We start from the raw sequence: 19,275 nt of genomic DNA, 5'->3' as shown, positions 1-19,275 counted from the left end.
AACTATGTAGTGTTAAAGTGTGCAATGCCAAAAGTGTTGCAATGCTAAATGTCAACTAAATATGCAATAAAAGTGTGTTAGGTATACAAATATTTTTCATACTGTACAAATATTATGGTAAATATTATAGTATTTTATAGTAAAAAATAATAAATTTTATCCTAGATGGAAAATATTTTTCTATTTTAGCTTAAAACATGAGATTATTGATAATATTATATTAATTTTTTCGCAAATTTCTTATTTTATTTTTTAAAGAAAAAATATTTAGTTAAGTTCCTGGATAGTTTAAATAGTAAATATATTATTTTATCTATGAGTAAATATTTATTTCAATAAAATATTAGTTTATTAATATTATATTTTTGATATTATTAGTACATATAAAAATTATTTTAATAATAATAATTTATAAAAAATATTATATCAATTAAATAGTATATTATTAAGAATTTTAGAATCTTTATATTTAAGTATTTGTAATTAATAATATTTAATAATAATAATAATAATACTTTTTAAAATATGTTTATTTTTATGAAATATTAAATTATTGACGTTCATGCTGCTTAAGTTCAATTTTTTTATTTAGTGTAAAATAAAAAAAATATGATAAGAAAAGATACAGAGTAAAAAAGAGTAATAAATTATAATAAGATGTTTAAAAGAGATAAAAGATGAGTAATAAATTATAATAAGATATTTAAGAGATGTTGTAGTTAGATTAAGGGTAAATTGGTAATTAGATTAGTGTGTAGTATAAGATATAATTTTGATAAATAGTGTTTATATTTTAGAATATGACTATTATATTGTTTAACTGTTTTTAAGAGGTTGTATTTTGACATAAAAGATTTATGTTATTACTGAAGTGAACGCAGGCTAAGGGAATGACAAAAAAAAACACTTGGTCCTTATGGCTTTAGTATGATATTCTATCATAAGTTATGATATTTAATTAAAAATGATTTGATCAACATTTTTCAGGAGTTGTATAAAGGGAAAGTGTAACAACTTATCCTTAAAAAAAAAAATTGCATGGCACGACGTGGCCGGCCACACCACGCACTCCCAACTGCTGGCCCGACCTGGTGGTGGGCCTTTCTGCACCGCAGCTGCAATGCTAATGTCCCCACCGTCTCCCTCTCTCCCTTATTAAATTTCTCTCTCTCAAACTCTCTTTCTCTCTCTCCCACTATTATCGCCACTACTGTCGCCATCGCCATGGTAGCCATGGTGAGCTTCTTTTCCTCTCTCTCTCTCTCTCTCTCTCTCTCTCTCTCTCTCTATCTCTCTCTCTCTCTCTCGGGTTCACCGGAACTAAGCCGCCAGCAAGAGGCTGGTCAGCAATGGTTGAATCCCCTCCCCACCAGCCAGGTCCCCTCCTCTCTTTCTCTTCTTCTTCTTTTCTCTTCTTCTACTTCTGCAACAATACTGGGCTCGGCCCAACACTACTGACATTGCTTTTATTATTTATTTTATTTTATGTTTGTTTATTTATTTAGTTAGGTATTGCTTTCTTAATTAATGCAAATAAATTATTTAGACATTAATTATGTTCATAATAATATATATTCTTTAACATGATGATTATTAATTATAATTTGTATAATTAATGATTAATTAGGTTATAACTGTTACGTATAAATATAGGTAATACTTATATTTATTTATTTATTTATATTAGATTTATGTACTAATATTCATAGTATATACATTTTAAATCATTTTAACAATTTATTGTATACACAATTGTGTGTAGAATAAGATACTAGTCTTATTTATTCATTATTTTGCATAATTAAGTATTATATAATTTCTGATTAATCAAGATAGAGTAAGAATTATAAAATTTATTATAAAATAGATCTTATCTATTCTTATATCTTATTTATAATTATTAGCTTTTACTTTATAATTATATATTTAGAATATTTTAAATAAAAAGAAACAAACCTTTCTCTTTATGTTATAACTAGCATTTTATGATAATAGTATAATTATAGTGGTTGAATCGTATCTATAATATAGATCTAGTTATTTATCAAAAATTTAAAAAAAAAAGTGATTCTAAACCTAATAAACCTTTATATTTTACTTGAATTAATTCTAATCAGATAAACGACTAATTTCATATTATTTAAATATTTTCAGATCTCGAACCCCCTCATGTGAGACCCCATGGACCCTATCAATGAGTTGACGTTTGATTGATGGATGTGAGAGATACATGGTTTGGATCTTCCGATTAGACATGAATAGTCTTATCCCCTAGACGTCTTTCTCAATTTATGTTATATTATATATTATGTACGTGTATGTTTTGGCCTTCAGCATGATTATGTGACTTTATCTAAAGATGATTACAGTCAAGTATATTTTTATCATGCATGTAATTAGGCTAATCTTGGATATAAGTATGATGATGATAAATATAAATGATTAAAGATGATTATGCTATTATAAATTTATGTACAATTGATCTGTAGCATGGGTATGCATGTATTGACTACATGTTTGGAGACTACATTGCATCAATTTTCTTTTGGTTTCTATTTCACCTAAATTTCTGTTATGCATTGACCTATTATTGCATTGACTTGTTATCGTATTGGATATATGCATATGATCTGTCATTTAAAAGGAAATAATGAAATGTGATTAATAGGATAGTTGATCAAAAAGCGTGAGAATACCCGAGTGGGCGCGAAGGTTAGAGCGTGCTTGGAGATGATTAATCGCTCGACATAATTGCGATCCTATTGGCCTTATGTCCGAGGTCGTTAGTCTGTGTGCACAGTAGACATTCGAATATATACCGCTCGCTAGGGCATATGTGGTGAGTTATCCTCACGAGATTTCTTTCACCTAGAAGGGTGCCCGATCTGGATGGATGTTGATATCCTAGCTGGTGGTAGGGTATGGTTATATTTGAGATACTTCTTATGGGTGACAGAGTATGCTTTGAGTCTTCGGGCATGATATTGAGATCATGTATCAGGTATTGACTGTGTACAGTGGTATAGTATGATGATGGCATATAGAGATGACATTGATAATTGAGATGTTAAAAAATGCATATGATTTCATTATCATCTAATTACCCATTATCGAATGGTCAATTCTACCTGATTAGTTTTTTCTCAATTTATCTATAATAGGCATCTAATTATATTTTCTGAGCTTACAATGATTTAATTATAAGCCCAAATATTTAATAGGGAGCCTCTCCACTCTACAATTCAAAATATGAGCCAACATATTTTTTTTCTTAGGATTTGGGCCCATATAAACAAGAGAGCATTTCTCAAAATTGATCTTCAACACTGAAATAGCTTCAAAACAATATAGTATAAACTTCAGAACCTCTATTTCTTTCTCATCAGCCTTAAGGAAAAATAATAGTGTTATCTACATATTGCAAATTTATTATCCCATGATTTGTTATATCGTCACCCAGTCCACTTAATAGCCCATTATATTTGAAATACTTGCTAAAGTTCCCATTTATTAGCATGGCAAGAAAACCAGTCGACACTGACTAGAATCAAAACCAACATAGCACAATTTAACTTATGTAATAACTCTTTCTATAACGCCCCAGCCCAACATAAGCACGTGGACACCCACGCGCCCACATAGCACGCACAATGCATGTGACAGATCGGGCAAGGCCCTTCACGCATAGATACACTCCTGTGCATATATAATCATGACATCATCAAATAAAATCTGCTAACATATTTATGCTCATATAATTCATCACCAAATAAATCATTATTAACCAATTAAATCTGTTAACATATGGATATTCAAGTGCACAATAATATATATTGGACTACTACATAATTTGGCAGGACCTACATAAGCCATGATAAACTATCAAGATACAACTAAAACAACTAATACAAGAGGACATTATGATTCGACCTATATTATACAAATCATTATCTAATACAAATGTGTACAAATATCAAATACTGATACAACTCAATTTCTATATAAACTATTATCTATACCATCTCATATCTATAGCTTACCTCATCATCGCTCTAAAATATCTTCTCAAGATATCTCAAGTCGCTATCACGTACCACATATTTGAAAAAATTAGAAAAAAATAAAGAAAGTCATGAGCAAAAGGGTAGATGAATAGGCCTTATCCCGAATCAGTAATGCCAAATAGAGAGTAAATCATATATTGGATAATATGAATCACATAGGAATATCATATCATGAATGAGTATATGTATATATCCTCAATAATATATAAATGTATAGTAGATATTATGTTATAACTGATCAAAGTATATAATTATTAATGATATATAAACAAATTTTCATATCATACTATCATCATAACTCTCTCTCAAATATGACACATGATGCATGCTGACCATGACCATGCTATGATATTAAATGTAATCATATATAATGTGGGGAACTTCTCTCATTGAAAGGATCACATTAATTAATTTAGTAATGAGTTTCATCTCTCTTTTCCTACCTCTCTTTTTTAATCTACCACAATGGGTGAAAATTAAAATTAATACGTTGAGAAAGAGTTTTTTTTAGAGAGAGTCAACTAATGATAAGAAAAGCTAACTAGAAATTAGTTTATATGATATAAGAGTTTGGTAGTTTAGGTATTACTGATCTTACTAATATGAATAAGGTTTACTAGCTAACTGGTGGTGGAGACTTCTAAATTCCAACAACCATCTTTGGGTAGAGGTGGTTAGACAAAAATATTATAGACGTGCGAATGTTGAGGCCTTTCATATTGCAAACACTGCATGTGTGTCCCCATTTTGGAAATCTTGCAAATGAGTAAGATTTTTAAAATTGGGATGAATTGGAATGTGAGAGTGGGAACAATGTAAAGTTCTAGACTGATATTTGGTTAAAGAGGTGCAGTCTTACCACAAAATCTCCATATTTGTATGAGATTATTTGGGACGCCAATGTCCTATTAAGAAAAGTTTGAGATAACAATACATGGAATTTATAATACAAAAGACAATTATTCAATCAATTAAGAAAAGAGGAGAAAGAATTGAGGACACCGATTAAAATAAGTGGTATTACTATGCCTATGAATTTGATACTCCAACTTGATGATTTACAGTATTAGATCACTACAAATTTCTAAATAATAGGGGAGTCATACAAAAGACTACTAATGATATGGAAATCAAAGATCTCATCGACAGTGTGGGCTTTTCTTTGGTCGATATGTCCAAAATTCTAACTATGGATAATTTGCTAAAGAGAGGATGGACTCGTAGTGCTACTTGTGTTTTTTTGTTCTAAAGATGAATTAATTGGTAATTTGTTTTTGAAATGCTGGAATGCGAAGGTTATGCTGAATGATACCAGAAAGGTTCGAGAACAATCCTAAATATATGAATAATTGGTTTGTTGGGGAGAAAATTTTGCCAAATAAAGTTGATAAGAGCTAGGAAAGATAAAAAAAAACCCTATTTTATGGACACTTTGTAGTTCTAACTTTACCTTTTTGTTTTTTTATTTTAGAAAAAAATCTTTGCCACTTTAGGAAAAACTAATTAACACCCATTAGTGATGTAATAATGCCCTAATGTTACCATATCACAAATTAAGTTACTACTTAGTTTAGTAAAAAAACTCTTGCTGGGATAACAGTTTGAATACCGACTGATATAAAAGTAAATTCAAATTGAAAAAAAATATTAGTAGGAAGAATTAAAATAAAAATTATATAATAGTGATGGCAAAAGTAACTATTAATTATGAATATGCATGAGTTAGCGTGAGGTAAGTTAAAATTAACCTAACATGTTAAAACGTAGATTTTGTAAAAAGTCGACACTTTTTAACCATAATAAATCAATAAGGTAAGGAGTTCTTTCTTTGTGCAAATTTCTGTAAAAAGTTGAAATAGCTAATAGCACGCTAAACAGATGCCTCCATTATGAAATTCGAGTATTCGAATATCTTTATAATATCCAGTAACATTCTGGATCGAGACGGCTCATCTAGATCTCATGCTGTGAGATTCTTATCTCAAGTACCCAATCATAATATAAGATGCATCTCAAATTCCGTGAATAATCCCTATAAACCTTATTTGAAAACCTAACCCTTCCATTGCCCATAATTTTAAAATTTTATTGAATTGACGTCAAATTTGACCAAGTCTAATCCGCAGGCCAACTACTCTCGCCTCGTCGGCAGCTATTGCATGATGTCATCGTTCTTTATTTGCTTCATAGAACTGAATCCTGTCAATCCACGTTTTCGGATAAGTCCGCCTTAAATATACTTTCCACAACAGGACGTCCTCATCCCATTAATTACTTCACTGTAATCCAGTCAGCAAACAAAATGAAAGGGTATTTTGGCAATTTGAGTTTCCCTCAGCACACCTCGTGATTAGGATACGTCTTCGTAATCTGTACTGATCTATAAATTGGGAAACTATTGTGTGCAATTTTATTTTCTTTTAATTTGGTGCCGGAGAGAGAATTTTTGGAGGGGGCGGATATGGAGGAAGTCGATCACCATGCGCAGGAGAGGATCAAAGCTCAATTCGATGTGGAAGCAATGAAGGTCGTGTGGGCTGGATCCAAGCATAACTTGGATGTCGCCGATCGGATGGCCCGCCTCGTCGCGAGCGATCCGGTGAGTTTTTTTTTTTTCTTCTAATTTTCTTGTGGTTGATTCTTGTACCATTAGGGTTGTTTAGTACATAGTTATGATTTTGATGTATCTTTAGTTGAAAATAGGAATTGTATTTATGTTTTTGGTCTCTGATTTGTTCTGGTTCGTAAGATTGATGTTTAGAAGAAATAGTCGATCTGTAGATTTATTGTTCTTCTAAGACGATTTTAGTGTAACAGTCATATTTTTTCCTTTTTGGATGCTCAATTTCATGTTTTGATGAGTTTCAAGATTTCTTGTTTTAAGTGAATTTACTGTGGTTTTGTTGATGTGATCTTTGCCCATTAAGGTGTTTTCCAAGGACAACAGAACGATGCTTGCGCGAAAGGACTTGTTTAAGAACACTTTGAGAAAATCTGTTCATGCGTGGAAGCGCATAAATGAGCTCCGTCTTACAGGTACTTCCCTCCTGGCATTAGTAGTGGCATTCCATTTCCTTGCAGCATCACTACTTCACTATCACATATTGGTATGATGATATCAGTGTCGAGAAAAATATTTGATTTAATTAACATTTTGGAGCAAAATAAAAGTTAAGAACAAGTTTGTCATTGAGAAGAACCAGATTTGGCTATAAGAATATGTTTGTCAGTCTGTGGCCATATAGCTTATGTCTATTTATGTTTTGATACTTTAAATATTGGAAGATTGTCGATGAATTTCCATTATGGACATGAAAATTGTACTTGTCTTTTCTAGTCAATGGATATGTTTATTTAGATTCTTCTACTTGTAACTATTATATTCTTCTCCTTTTAATGATTTTCCATTTTTCTTTCTTTCAATGATATTTTTGGATTTTGATTGAAGATACTTGAAATGAACTTGACATGAAAAATACATTGCCAAAAGGCGAAAACCCAAAATTGTGCTGGTAGCCTAATAGGTTATAGGAAATGTTGATGTTTTCGTTGCTTCATCATTTTCCTACATATTTATTCCATGCATGCTTATAAGGAGAGGGTTTATACCCCACTCCCCCTAGATTTGAAAAGTCTTAGTGACAGATAGTCTATAATAGAACAATAAAAGAAGTTCCATGTAATGTCACTATTTGCCCCCTTTGGATGCAAAGAATCTTTGATAAGAAAATGCCAATAAATTTCCAAATCAATAGCATCTCAATTTTAATGCAAAAATTAGGAAACTGGTTTTCCTTGGATAATTGACAGTTGTATATTATGCTAATTTCCAATGAGATTACTATCTCAAAGGAAGAACACTCTTTCTACAAGTACCTATGATGATTAAAAATCAGCTCCCTTGCCGAAATTGTGTCTCCTTTGATTGTTTTGATTATTCATCTTAGATGAGTGGATCTTATATTTACTTAATCCTGGATAATTTTAAAATGCCAAATTAACTTGAGTGTACTAAATACTTGCTTCATTTTGAATCCTTCTAATCTTCTACATCATATTCTCTGAAAACTCAAAACGTAGATTTAATCATTTAAAATGGCAAATATCCTTATGCAATCTAAAGGAAAGGTATGAATCAAAGGATAAATAGGAAAACAGTTCATTTATTCTTACAATTAAACTTGAACCCTACTTTGTTTTTAAAATGAAATGAAGTTCGGAATTCTAAAGGTTCTTGCGCTGGGAAATTTTAGTGGTATATGACCCCGTATAAGAAGATTATAGTCTTTTCCTTTAATAAGCTGTAATCACTTGTGTCGTACCTATGGTTTATATCCTCTTTCAGTTGTTTTTGTTAGACTGAGTCAAGAGGAGATTAGAGATTATTTCCTTTGAAATACTTCCTTCTGTGAAGTAGTTAGCTATAAACAAATTTGGCAATTCAGAGTACACGAGTAAATTTACTTTAAATAAGAAAGAGTCCCAACTCTATAAAGTTTTCAGAGAATGGATAGTTGAAATCCAGAAATTGAAGCTAGATAAAGTATTAATGTACTCTTCAGATCAACAGTGCTGTGCTGGAGATTTTGCTTTGTGGCTTTTTTTATGGTAGAATGAATTTGCATTGCTTTGTTGGCTAAATTTTATGTGAATGTCCCTTAACTCTACATTTTTATACAAATTTTTGGTGCAACAGAAGAAGAAGCATCAATGCTAAGATTATTTGTGGACGAACCTGCTTATGTGGATCTGCACTGGGTATGAACCTTTGTACTGTTGTATTATGGATATTTGCAAAGAAGTGCGAAAATTAATTCTGTTGCCATGTACATTTTTGTTTATTCCTTGTAATTATTCTGAATAGGTTCAGGATTGCATGAACAACATTATGTGATGCTTGATTAGTAAGCACTCGTAGTAGACTTGTACATGGTTTGAATTTGATCCATGAACAAGGCGATGCACTCTTCCTTACAATCCCTATTGTGTCAATAGTTCTTGTCGCAAAATTATCCGTGCAGTGTCAGTTTGCATGGTTGTCTATGGAATAATTTTATGAGACTTATCAATTGCAAGGTACATAGCTAGCCTGCATAACTTGTTATTTCCAAATTACACAGATAGCTGATACAATGGTTAGCTGGTTTAGATGTTGACAAATGACAAACCTTTGAACATCCAAGTCAACACTTCAAATATCCATTCCATACAAGACTATATATGACACTTTTGCAGTCGAAAGAAACTCAACAGGGACAATTACTAGATAGGAATCCTAGGCATATTGGGACCACGTCTCAACTAAAAGTTGCAGGTTCGAAAATGACATAACAGACTGTTGAAGAATTTTCCAGGAGGCATGTGTTCTTGCAAATATATGCCATGAGACTCACTTTTCTTAGAAGTCTGGAACTTTTGTAAATATGGATAAATAAGATCCAACAGTAGCTGTTATGAGATGCAAAAGTTTCTCTTGACATTGAGATCTGAATGGTGAAGAATGCACTGCAGTTATCAATTATATATAATAATTATTAACAAGAGGGTGATGAAAATGCATGTCTATTCTGAGGGAGAAGGACATGCATTTTATAAATAAGATGTGGATGTCAAGAAAAGATCTATGACTGATGAAAAAAATCCACATCTTTGTTTATATCACCAGCTGTGGAGAAATCACATTTTATAAATATATAATGTAAGTTTTGTTGACTATATCAATTTCTTCTCTCAACATCATATTCTTCTTTTCTTCCAGTTGTTTTCCCTCTTTAATGTTTTTGTCAATTCTTTTCAGTTGAAGAAATAAACCATTTTCCCTTGATATTTCAAATATTGAAACTGTGATGTAATTCTGTAATCTAGTGATTTCCTTCTGATGTCTGAACTTAAAGCTGATTGTGTTTTGTTAGAAATGGATCTTCAGATTCCCCATCACCTGTGCTGCATCACTTGCCATTTTTACTTTTTAGTCATCAACTAAGATAAAACTGATGGGATGATACTGATCACTTTCAGTTGTCAAGTGTTATTAGGGAGTTGCATTGCATGAAGCTATCGTCTTTGTGGGATTTGGGGAGGGGACATAAAATTGAGGATATTGATTAAGTGACATCTTTATCAACTTATGAAGTTATGTCATATGCATCTTATAGTTTCATAGATATTTTTTTGGCGGTAGTGTTACTTTAAGGTTTATCTGATTTTAAAAAAAAAATCTATGGTGTTATTTTCCATGTGCACAATAATTTTAATACCTAGAGACAACCATATTGATGCTCTTCTGGTATATATGCTATGGTGCTGGTTTACATTTTAGATGTCTTGTTTGCAGGGTATGTTTGTTCCTGCTATAAGAGGGCAGGGAACTGAGGAGCAGCAGAAGAAGTGGTTACCACTTGCCTACAAAATGCAAATAATTGGATGCTATGCTCAAACCGAGCTTGGTCATGGTTCCAATGTGCAAGGCCTTGAAACAACTGCAACCTTTGATCCTAAGTCTGATGAGTTTATCATCCATAGTCCTACCTTAACATCAAGCAAAGTGAGTAGTATTAGTGTTTCTCTCTTGAACTAATTTCAAGAGTTCACTGTTGTGTTTTTCTCTCAATATCCTATTTAGCTTTGATATATTTATGGACAGTGGTGGCCTGGTGGTCTGGGGAAAGTTTCTACTCATGCTGTTGTTTATGCACGTCTAATCACTAATGGAAAGGACCATGGAGTGCATGGTATCTCTCACATGCCTATTCATGGGACAATTTGAGGATTATATGTTTCGTCTTGATAGTAACTAATATAGTTTAAATTCTCAGGCTTCATTGTTCAGTTACGAAGTTTAGATGACCATTCACCTCTTTCTGGTATTACCGTTGGTGATATTGGAACAAAATTTGGCAATGGTGCATATAACACAATGGATAATGGTGTTCTGCAATTTAACCATGTGCGCATACCAAGAGATCAAATGTTGATGAGGTATGTCCTTCCTACATTTCCCATGTGTTTCTTATAATTTGTTCTTAAAACATTTTTACCCTCTCTCCGTAACAAAGCATCAAAATTGACCATCATTACAAAAATTGACTATTATTATGTGGAGTAAGATGTTTCATTCAAGTGTCATCATTTGGCTTTGTTAAAGTGGTGATTCCCATGAACTAATTTACCAAGTGGCTTAAAAAGCTAACTTGGTCAATGGTTAGTTGATGCAGATAAGTCATAGGGGGTTGGAAGTTGTAAGTAGGCCTACTAGATGTGGAATTTAGCTTGGATTGATTCTTTGATCCCTTTGGAATGGTGCACAATACTTTTTTATTTTAGTTATTCAAGTGTTATATAGCCTGGTTTCCCACTATTCTTGGTGATCTTACATTTGTATCACTCTTTCCCTTTTCTTTTGTAGCTAGCTATGGTGATTTCAGAATATTATTTAGAAAAAAAATCAAGTATTGTTGTGCCAATGGAACCGGGGATGCCAATTTTGGCTCAGCAAGGTACATAATTACATATCACTGGCACATGTTGTGCCAAGCTAGTGTGCCATTGGCATTCTAAATAATCTTGACATGCTGAAAAATAATCTCTAAACCTCTCTAGGGCCTTAAAATATATTTCATGAGCTAAATTAAAGGCCTCCAACACTAAATATGAGTGTAACATGCAATTAAATTCTATATCATGCTTTTCCCTAATTTTTCTCATATCCTCTTTGTTGGGGAAAATACATTGGGAAAAAGCAAAATTTTGCTTTCATTTCCAAAATTTCAAGTATAATTGATGTAGAGGGCTTTGTGAAACTGAGCCAAGATTATATAAAAAGATGGATCAGAACATGTCACATTATATAGAGTTATAGACTAAGCATAAAGATTGTAGAAAGACATATTAAATTATTAATTAGCTTTTTGAATTTAGAAGTGGAATATTCAATATTTTCTTTTGCGTAAAAAATAATTCAAATCAAAAAATCAGATTATGTCAGTTTTTGGTATCTGTGTCATTTATTTTGTACTTAGCAATTTGATTTACTACTTTTCTAAATAAATCATCTTTTAAATTTTCATGTGATGGTCATGAACATGACCTGAGTGACTGTCAACCATCATGATACCTTGACTTTCTTATATCTTTAGTCACGAATTTAAAGAAATTATAGAAATATATCTATAGTTACCTTTTAAATTTTTAAATTGCACTATAGGAGTGATCAGTGAATACGTTAGATTTTGGCAAGTTCTTTTTTCTCATTATCTTATAATACATTGTTAGTTCCACTTTCAGACTGTAAAAACCATTCATATCCGGACCATCTATTTGCATTTGCCATCTGGGGTTAATTCGTATATATGCCATAGGGTTTCACAGGTTACAAGGGAAGGAAAATATGTGCAATCGGATGTTCCAAGGCAGCTAGTTTATGGGACTATGGTTTACGTCCGTCAAACTATTGTGTCAGATGCCTCTAAGGCTTTATCTCGAGCCGTTTGTATTGCTGTAAGGTATAGTGCAGTTCGCAGACAGTTTGGATCTCAGGATGGTGGCCCTGAGACTCAGGTACTATGCGTGTACTTTATGCAGATTATTGATATTGACCATGAGTATGTGTATTAACTATTAAGCACATTTAGGTGCTGTCTGATAAGTCAAATGCACTTATGAATGATAGATAAGCTTGTATTTGATATAGTGTGATCTGTGCTAAATGTTTCCAATTTAATTTTCACTTCTGTTTTACATGGTATATATATTCATTATATTAGTTGATGTGAAATTGATCTCTAGCATTTTTTGCATGCTTTCAAGTTAACGCCCTCTTTTATCTTGTATTTGATTTTTGATGCTCCCTTGATTGGAATTTTCAATTTTGCCCCAAGTATATTTCTGCCTGAGATGTTGCAGTCTGTCAGAGAGAATTCTTGCATTATTCTTATGCATCTGTACACTTTATTCATTGTGATAGGAGGGTTAATTAACATGACATGCTTGCAAGAGACAAAATGGCCTAGTCATAGCAAAGTTAAAAATTTAGATACCTTTTGGTTACAAGAAGACATAGGAATGGGTTATTGTAGATTTATGCTGAAGGTTGATAGTGCTAGAGATTGTAAATATTAGTGAAATTTACTTTAGGGTAAGATATACCTGATATTACTAGTGCTACATGCCTTGTTCAAGTAGGATTAAGTTGAAGCTTGAAAAATCAATTGGATTTAGGACAATTATGTATAATAGGTTTTGAATGTCAGATGGGATAAAAGAAGGCTTTATCAAGGAGAAAAGGCTGAATTTTATCTAGATTTTGCCATACCTTTGAATACAGAGGAACTTCATTTTCAACCAGGTATAAAATGAGAAAATTTCCTTAGATTGGTAATACCAAGTGATTCATGGTTATCGTATTGTCTGTCTATAAATAAATCTCCACCTTCCTATTTGAATAGCATTGTCTTATCGAATTTGTTACATAGTCAAGAATGAAAATATGTTCATGTGGTTTGGCTTTCATGATATGAATAAATAGAGATGATCAACTGAATGAATTTCTACTTCGGTTTGTAGAATATTTGATTATTAATCATTTTAAGAATTCATTTGCCAAAGGTGGGCAACACGGAAGCCCAGAATTATGTTGACCTAGTTATTGAGCTGTTTATCCTTGCCTTAAGATTCAGCATGTCCAGTTTTATTTAATTGTTTGATGCAGTATTACCCTATATTACTTCAGTTGGTCTTCAAGATAATGGTTTCAGAGATATGGATAGACAGATACAACCAACTGATTTTTTCCTAGTGATTGCTACTTAATATTTAGCATATCTTATTGTGCAGCATATATGCAGTTGACTACAAGAATGGAATTTTTCCTGCAGGTCATTGACTACAAAACACAACAAAACAGGCTCTTTCCTTTGCTGGCTTCAGCATATGCTTTTAGATTTGTGGGAGAGTGGTTGAAATGGCTATACACCGATGTGACACAAAGACTACAAGCCAATGATTTTTCAACATTGCCTGAGGCTCATGCTTGCACCGCTGGTCTGAAATCTGTGACAACATCTGCGACAGCTGTATGTAAATCGTTATCATGACCCATACTCTTTATATATATATTTTTCTGTCCAATATTGACAACCTTATGCTGGACATGTAGTACTAATTAACCCTGTTGTTCTATAAATAGAAAAGAAAAATAAAAATCCAACATGAGTTTGTGCCAAAGGAAGCTATCAAATATTGATATGCTTAGTGAGTTTCTATATGTCTTGGTTTATTCTGTTAATGTTATTTAGATAAGGAAATTTATAGCCTTGGGCTCACTTCCGTTCCTCTAGACCTACTCATAGATGGGCATCACGCCATACATGAGAGTAGAAGATACTTCTTTGGTCGTCCAAAAAGCAAAAGAGTAGTTAAATGGAAACAAATTAAAAGGAGAAATAGGTTAATCTAGACTGATGTCCTCTACAATCTTAAATTAAATATTGGGAAGATTACGTTGCACACCCTTTATTTCTTGATTTTACAAATATTCAGATATCAGCCCTTGCTTTAGACATTATTCTCTGAAAACATCCTAGTTAATCATCAACAGGAGACTATTCAGTGGATTCCACTCTCATGATCTTCGCTATTGTTCTTTTTGTTTCTTTTTTTACATACTCTATTTACTTCGTTGATCTTTTACATTATGAATTCCGATCTTATCAACTAATTAAGATGTTATCTTCAGCATATTACAATTGCAGAAATTTTTTTTTATCAATTAAGATTTTATTGAAGTAGAATTTTTAAACAATGTGGTCCCATACGTAAAATACCCCATCTAGTGGCATATATGTGTGGAAACCTATGAAGAAAGACTTAAAATAGTTAGATCCTTGAATCCTTGATTAAACGGAAAAAGTAATATCTTGAATCCTTTATTAAATGCATTTAAATTAATTTCTTGAGATTAAATGGAAAAACCTGTGAAGAAAGATTTTGATTATCAACAAGGTGATGTGCACATGTGGAACAAAAACATCACAGGCAACAATTTGGTGCATGTGACAATGTCATACTCTTTAGAAATTCTCTTCTAGTTTTCCACTTTTCCTATAATGTGTTAAGCACTCTTTGTTACAGAACCTTTACTTTTGATCATAGATTGTAATTTTAGTCTATTTTATTGCAGGATGGCATTGAGGAGTGCCGAAAGCTTTGTGGTGGCCATGGTTATCTGTGTAGCAGCGGACTCCCTGAGTTGTTCGCTGTATATGTTCCTGCTTGCACATATGAAGGAGATAATGTTGTGTTACTTCTGCAGGTTAAGATTCATCCCTTTTTTAGTTGAGTATTTGCTAGCTTAAAACTAGATCTGTGGTATGTAGAACATGAAAAGTGTGACTTAAATGGTGTGATGTGCTACTCTATTAAGCAGTAAATACACCTGACTTTAGATATCAATTCCAGGTACTTGTCCAAAGGTCAGATCCTTCTAACTGCCTTGAGTTTTACTACGGAACTGTCACACCATACAGTATTATTTCTTGTCACAAAGGTACTTTTATTAATAATTATAGGAGAGAGGAGAGGAAGAATTCCATGGTTCCAACCTTGAAGAACAAACCATTGGGATAAGGGCTCTTTCTTTAAAATCCTCTTATTTCTTCCCTCAGAGATGAACCACTAAAATATTTCAGCCAGTTGTCCCAACTATTCCATATAGGTTTCGGTATTGCACCCCTTTGCCATTTCTCAATAGCTTTAAATGTTGGATGAGGGGAATGTAGCAGTGGGAGGCATTAGGGTGAGTGGCCAGATATATGAGAGTACTGCAACTCTTGTTTCATTAGATCTTTTGCCCATTCTGAGACTATGATCCTCTCTGATAATGTAAGAGAAGTTTTCATGCTTGTTCTATGATAATAAGCAATTATTTTTATTGTCTAAACTGGATATGATTGATTTAGCACTTTTTGATGTTTTTGAAGAGAAAATTAGAAGAGTCTCGCCTGCAAGCATATACCTTTGGTGAATATGTAACCCGTAGTTGACTTGCCATTAATGACTTGATGCTCATTACTTTAGAAGGTTTTGTGGTTCAAGCTCATAACTGCTTTAATGCAAACTCCACATTCTTGTTTTTGTTTATTTATTGGTCATCTTTAGTATCACAATAGTCATGTAGTTAGATAAATTCTTCTGCCTAGGATAGTTTCACTGAATAATGTTGAGCTATGATTGTTAAATCTTGAGAACTTATAGTAGAAAATTATCTGAGAAAATGTCCTTCGTTGCTAGCTGTTCCTACACAAGGAAATTCTTTTCAAATCAATACCAGTCACGTATAGTAAAAAGAGGGAGAAACTGTCAGGTAATTATATAACTGTACAGAAGAATGTCTTTTTATAACTACCTTAGGCCCTAATTGTGAATAGAAAACAATTAAATGTTGAGGACAGTAAATGAAGATTGGAAACTCGTTTTAAATCACTCAAAATCTATTTTCAGTTGCATAATGGTATTCATGTTCTGTTGAAAAGATTGGCATGATTATTACACTCTATAATAGCAAATGACAACCAATATAGCACAAAGATGATGCCCATGGTTATGCTATCCATCTGTGAATGACTGAATCCAATCAACTAGCCTAGTTTGCAGCTGCATGCATCACTATGAAGTATGTATCTCACTGATGAAATTCACTTTATACTCCTTTAGAAATGAGCCCTTAAGTCTATCCTGGAGCAAATTACCCCACACACACAATACACACATTTATGAACTCAAAAAAATTTCTCTCTTGGTAACTGGGATCTCATTGTAGGGAGCTTTGTTACATGCTGCTTCATTTTATCTATCTCTGGAATCTGTCCTGCAGTCTGCTTAACATTCTTTTCTGTGTAACACTTGTCTGAATTATAATGTGGCTGACAGGTTGCGAGGTTTCTCATGAAGACTGTATCTCAGCTGGGTTCCGGAAAACAACCTGTAGGAACCACTGCATATTTTGGTAGAATACAGCACTTGATACAGTGCAAATGTGATGTTCGTGGAGGTATCTGGATCTTGATTATTGTACTTCTATTATATACTTAGAACTCAAAAGTTCATTACTAAGCCTTTCAGTCCGCAATTACTGATAATTTGCTTTTGTTCTGAACAGCTGATGACTGGTTGAATCCTTCAATCATAGTTGAAGCATTTCAAGCCAGAGCTGTTAGACTGGCAGTTAATTGCGCCCAAAATATAAGCAAGGCTCCAAGCCCTGAAGAAGGTGATGTTCATTTGTGCTTTTTCATTGCTCTTAATAAGAAAATTGCCCTCTAGATGTTTAATGGTTGTAAAAACATTGTTTCACTTCCGGATATGGTGTATCTGAAAACCGGGTTAGGTTGTGCACTATGGCAGCTAGAACTTGATATGCCTTTAATCATCTATTAATATTGAAAATTGCAACTTTGTTTCCTACTCTATCTTTGTGTATTGGTTCCTGTAACTCTATCTTGAGACCAAATAAGTGAAAAAGGCCTCCTATGCATGGATGCAGAAATTCCATTGGCATTCTGTTTTATTGCAAGAATTAGAGCTACCTGTCCATATTTTCTATTGACATTGTTTCCTGAAACCAGGTTTTCTTGAGCTATCTGCTGATTTAGTTGAGGCAGCAATTGCTCATTGCCAGCTGATTATTGTATCCAAGTAAGTCTTCTTTAACTCTTATTATTCCTATGAAGCATTGGCGAGGATATAGAATAAAGACAGGATACAGATATGCCATGAGTTGTATCTTCTAAACTAGGACCGCACTCCATATACACATTCTCCTTACATTCTCCTTACATACATTGCATGCACACTTATATTGTTTCATTAAAATAGTTACTATAGTAACTTAGGGACATAAATTAAATACAAGTGTTCTTTGTCCATCAAAGATAGAAGTTATCACTTGCGACAAAATATAACCTATATACAGTCACTAAGAATTTCATATAATGAAAGTATGACAAACATACACAAATCATTTCTGAAATGATGTAGGATTTGATAATAAATAGCAACAAAAGCATTTCTAGCATGTGCATCAAGATAGAATTTATATAGTGAATTAGTAAGCTAAATATTACTCAAATAGTACTTAACAACTCCATATACATGAAGAGTTATGATTAAAGATCATGGGCCTCATTCCAAGTTGGTGACTTGTTTTTGGCCAGAGTTAGTAATGGTCTTAATACTTTGGTTTCCCAGTCAGCATTCAACCATTAAGCCGAGTATAATAATTTGATGGCTTTCTCAATATCAGATTTATCGAGAAACTGCAGCAAGACATACAAGGCCAAGGAGTTAAAGAGCAGCTGCAGATTCTCTGCAATATATATGCACTCTCACTGCTTCACAAGCATCTTGGTGATTTCCTTGTAACTGGGAGCATCACCCCCAAGCAAGGAGCTCTAGCAAATGAACAGCTCCGAAAGTTGTATTCCCAGGTCTCGACTACTATTAATTTGCAATAAATTTTTTCTCCCAAGTGCCTGTAGTGTTTCTGTTTGAGCACATCATTTTTTTAATTATCATTATGCTGCAGGTCCGTCCCAATGCAGTTGCGCTAGTTGATGCATTTAACTACACTGATCACTACCTAGGTTCTACTCTTGGTCGCTATGATGGGAACGTCTATCCCGCCCTCTATGACGAGGCATGGAAGGACCCTCTCAATGATTCAGTTGTGCCTGATGGATATCAGGAATACATTCGACCGCTGCTCAAGCAAAAGTATAAATCATCCAGGCTATGAAGGCCTTGTATTGAAATAAAAGGAATATGGAGCAATGGAATATATGTTTAGGTTTTAAGAATAAGTTGGCGCTGCCAACATTCATGGTAATTAATTTAGTTGACACCCACAAAGGGTAATTTATATCTTCCATTTTGTACTGCACTTCCAATGGGTGAAGATTTATTTATATGCAACTGTTGAAGACTTCAATATTTTCTTTTGAGAAACTGTTGTAAGACTCTAATATCATGAAGATAAGTTGTACTTTTGACATTGTCAACCGAAGAGCAACAAATGCTTATCATTTATTAGATGTTCTGCGGGTGGGTGTTTAATGGTACCTTTACTTGATCTATGATAAGTACGTGACATTCATCTATCAGTACTATCGGGTATTGACAATTGGTTTATATAGCTTTTTTTGGGTAGCGGACATATTGG

At 33.0% G+C, this 19,275-nt stretch overlaps 1 protein-coding gene across 1 annotated transcript; it reads left to right on the top strand.

The window, feature by feature from the left end:
* Positions 1 to 6,475: 6,475 nt before the first annotated feature.
* On the top strand, positions 6,476 to 19,114 carry LOC140769496 (peroxisomal acyl-coenzyme A oxidase 1-like). The gene is made up of 14 exons (XM_073110199.1): positions 6,476 to 6,663; positions 6,992 to 7,100; positions 8,761 to 8,822; positions 10,399 to 10,608; positions 10,708 to 10,795; positions 10,880 to 11,042; positions 12,422 to 12,620; positions 13,937 to 14,134; positions 15,241 to 15,372; positions 16,989 to 17,109; positions 17,218 to 17,328; positions 17,684 to 17,753; positions 18,361 to 18,544; positions 18,643 to 19,114. Exons 1-14 carry the CDS (start codon positions 6,526 to 6,528, stop codon positions 18,850 to 18,852), a joined length of 1,995 nt encoding a protein of 664 aa, XP_072966300.1. The 5' UTR covers positions 6,476 to 6,525; the 3' UTR covers positions 18,853 to 19,114.
* The last annotated feature ends 161 nt before the right edge of the window (positions 19,115 to 19,275 follow it).

This window comes from Typha angustifolia, chromosome 2 (genome assembly GCF_048772165.1).
Source record: "Typha angustifolia cultivar Huaian chromosome 2, ASM4877216v1, whole genome shotgun sequence".
NCBI lineage: Eukaryota > Viridiplantae > Streptophyta > Magnoliopsida > Poales > Typhaceae > Typha > Typha angustifolia.
This window is presented reverse-complemented; position numbering and strand designations above follow the sequence as displayed.

Excerpts from the sequence above, each read along its gene's own strand:
- LOC140769496 (XM_073110199.1), top strand. The coding sequence starts at position 6,526 with ATGGAGGAAGTCGATCACCATGCGCAGGAGAGGATCAAAGCTCAATTC. Across the intron at positions 10,796-10,879 it reads AAAGGACCATGGAGTGCATG|GCTTCATTGTTCAGTTACGA; the intron begins GTATCTCTCACA and ends TTAAATTCTCAG. Across the intron at positions 11,043-12,421 it reads AGAGATCAAATGTTGATGAG|GGTTTCACAGGTTACAAGGG; the intron begins GTATGTCCTTCC and ends TATATGCCATAG.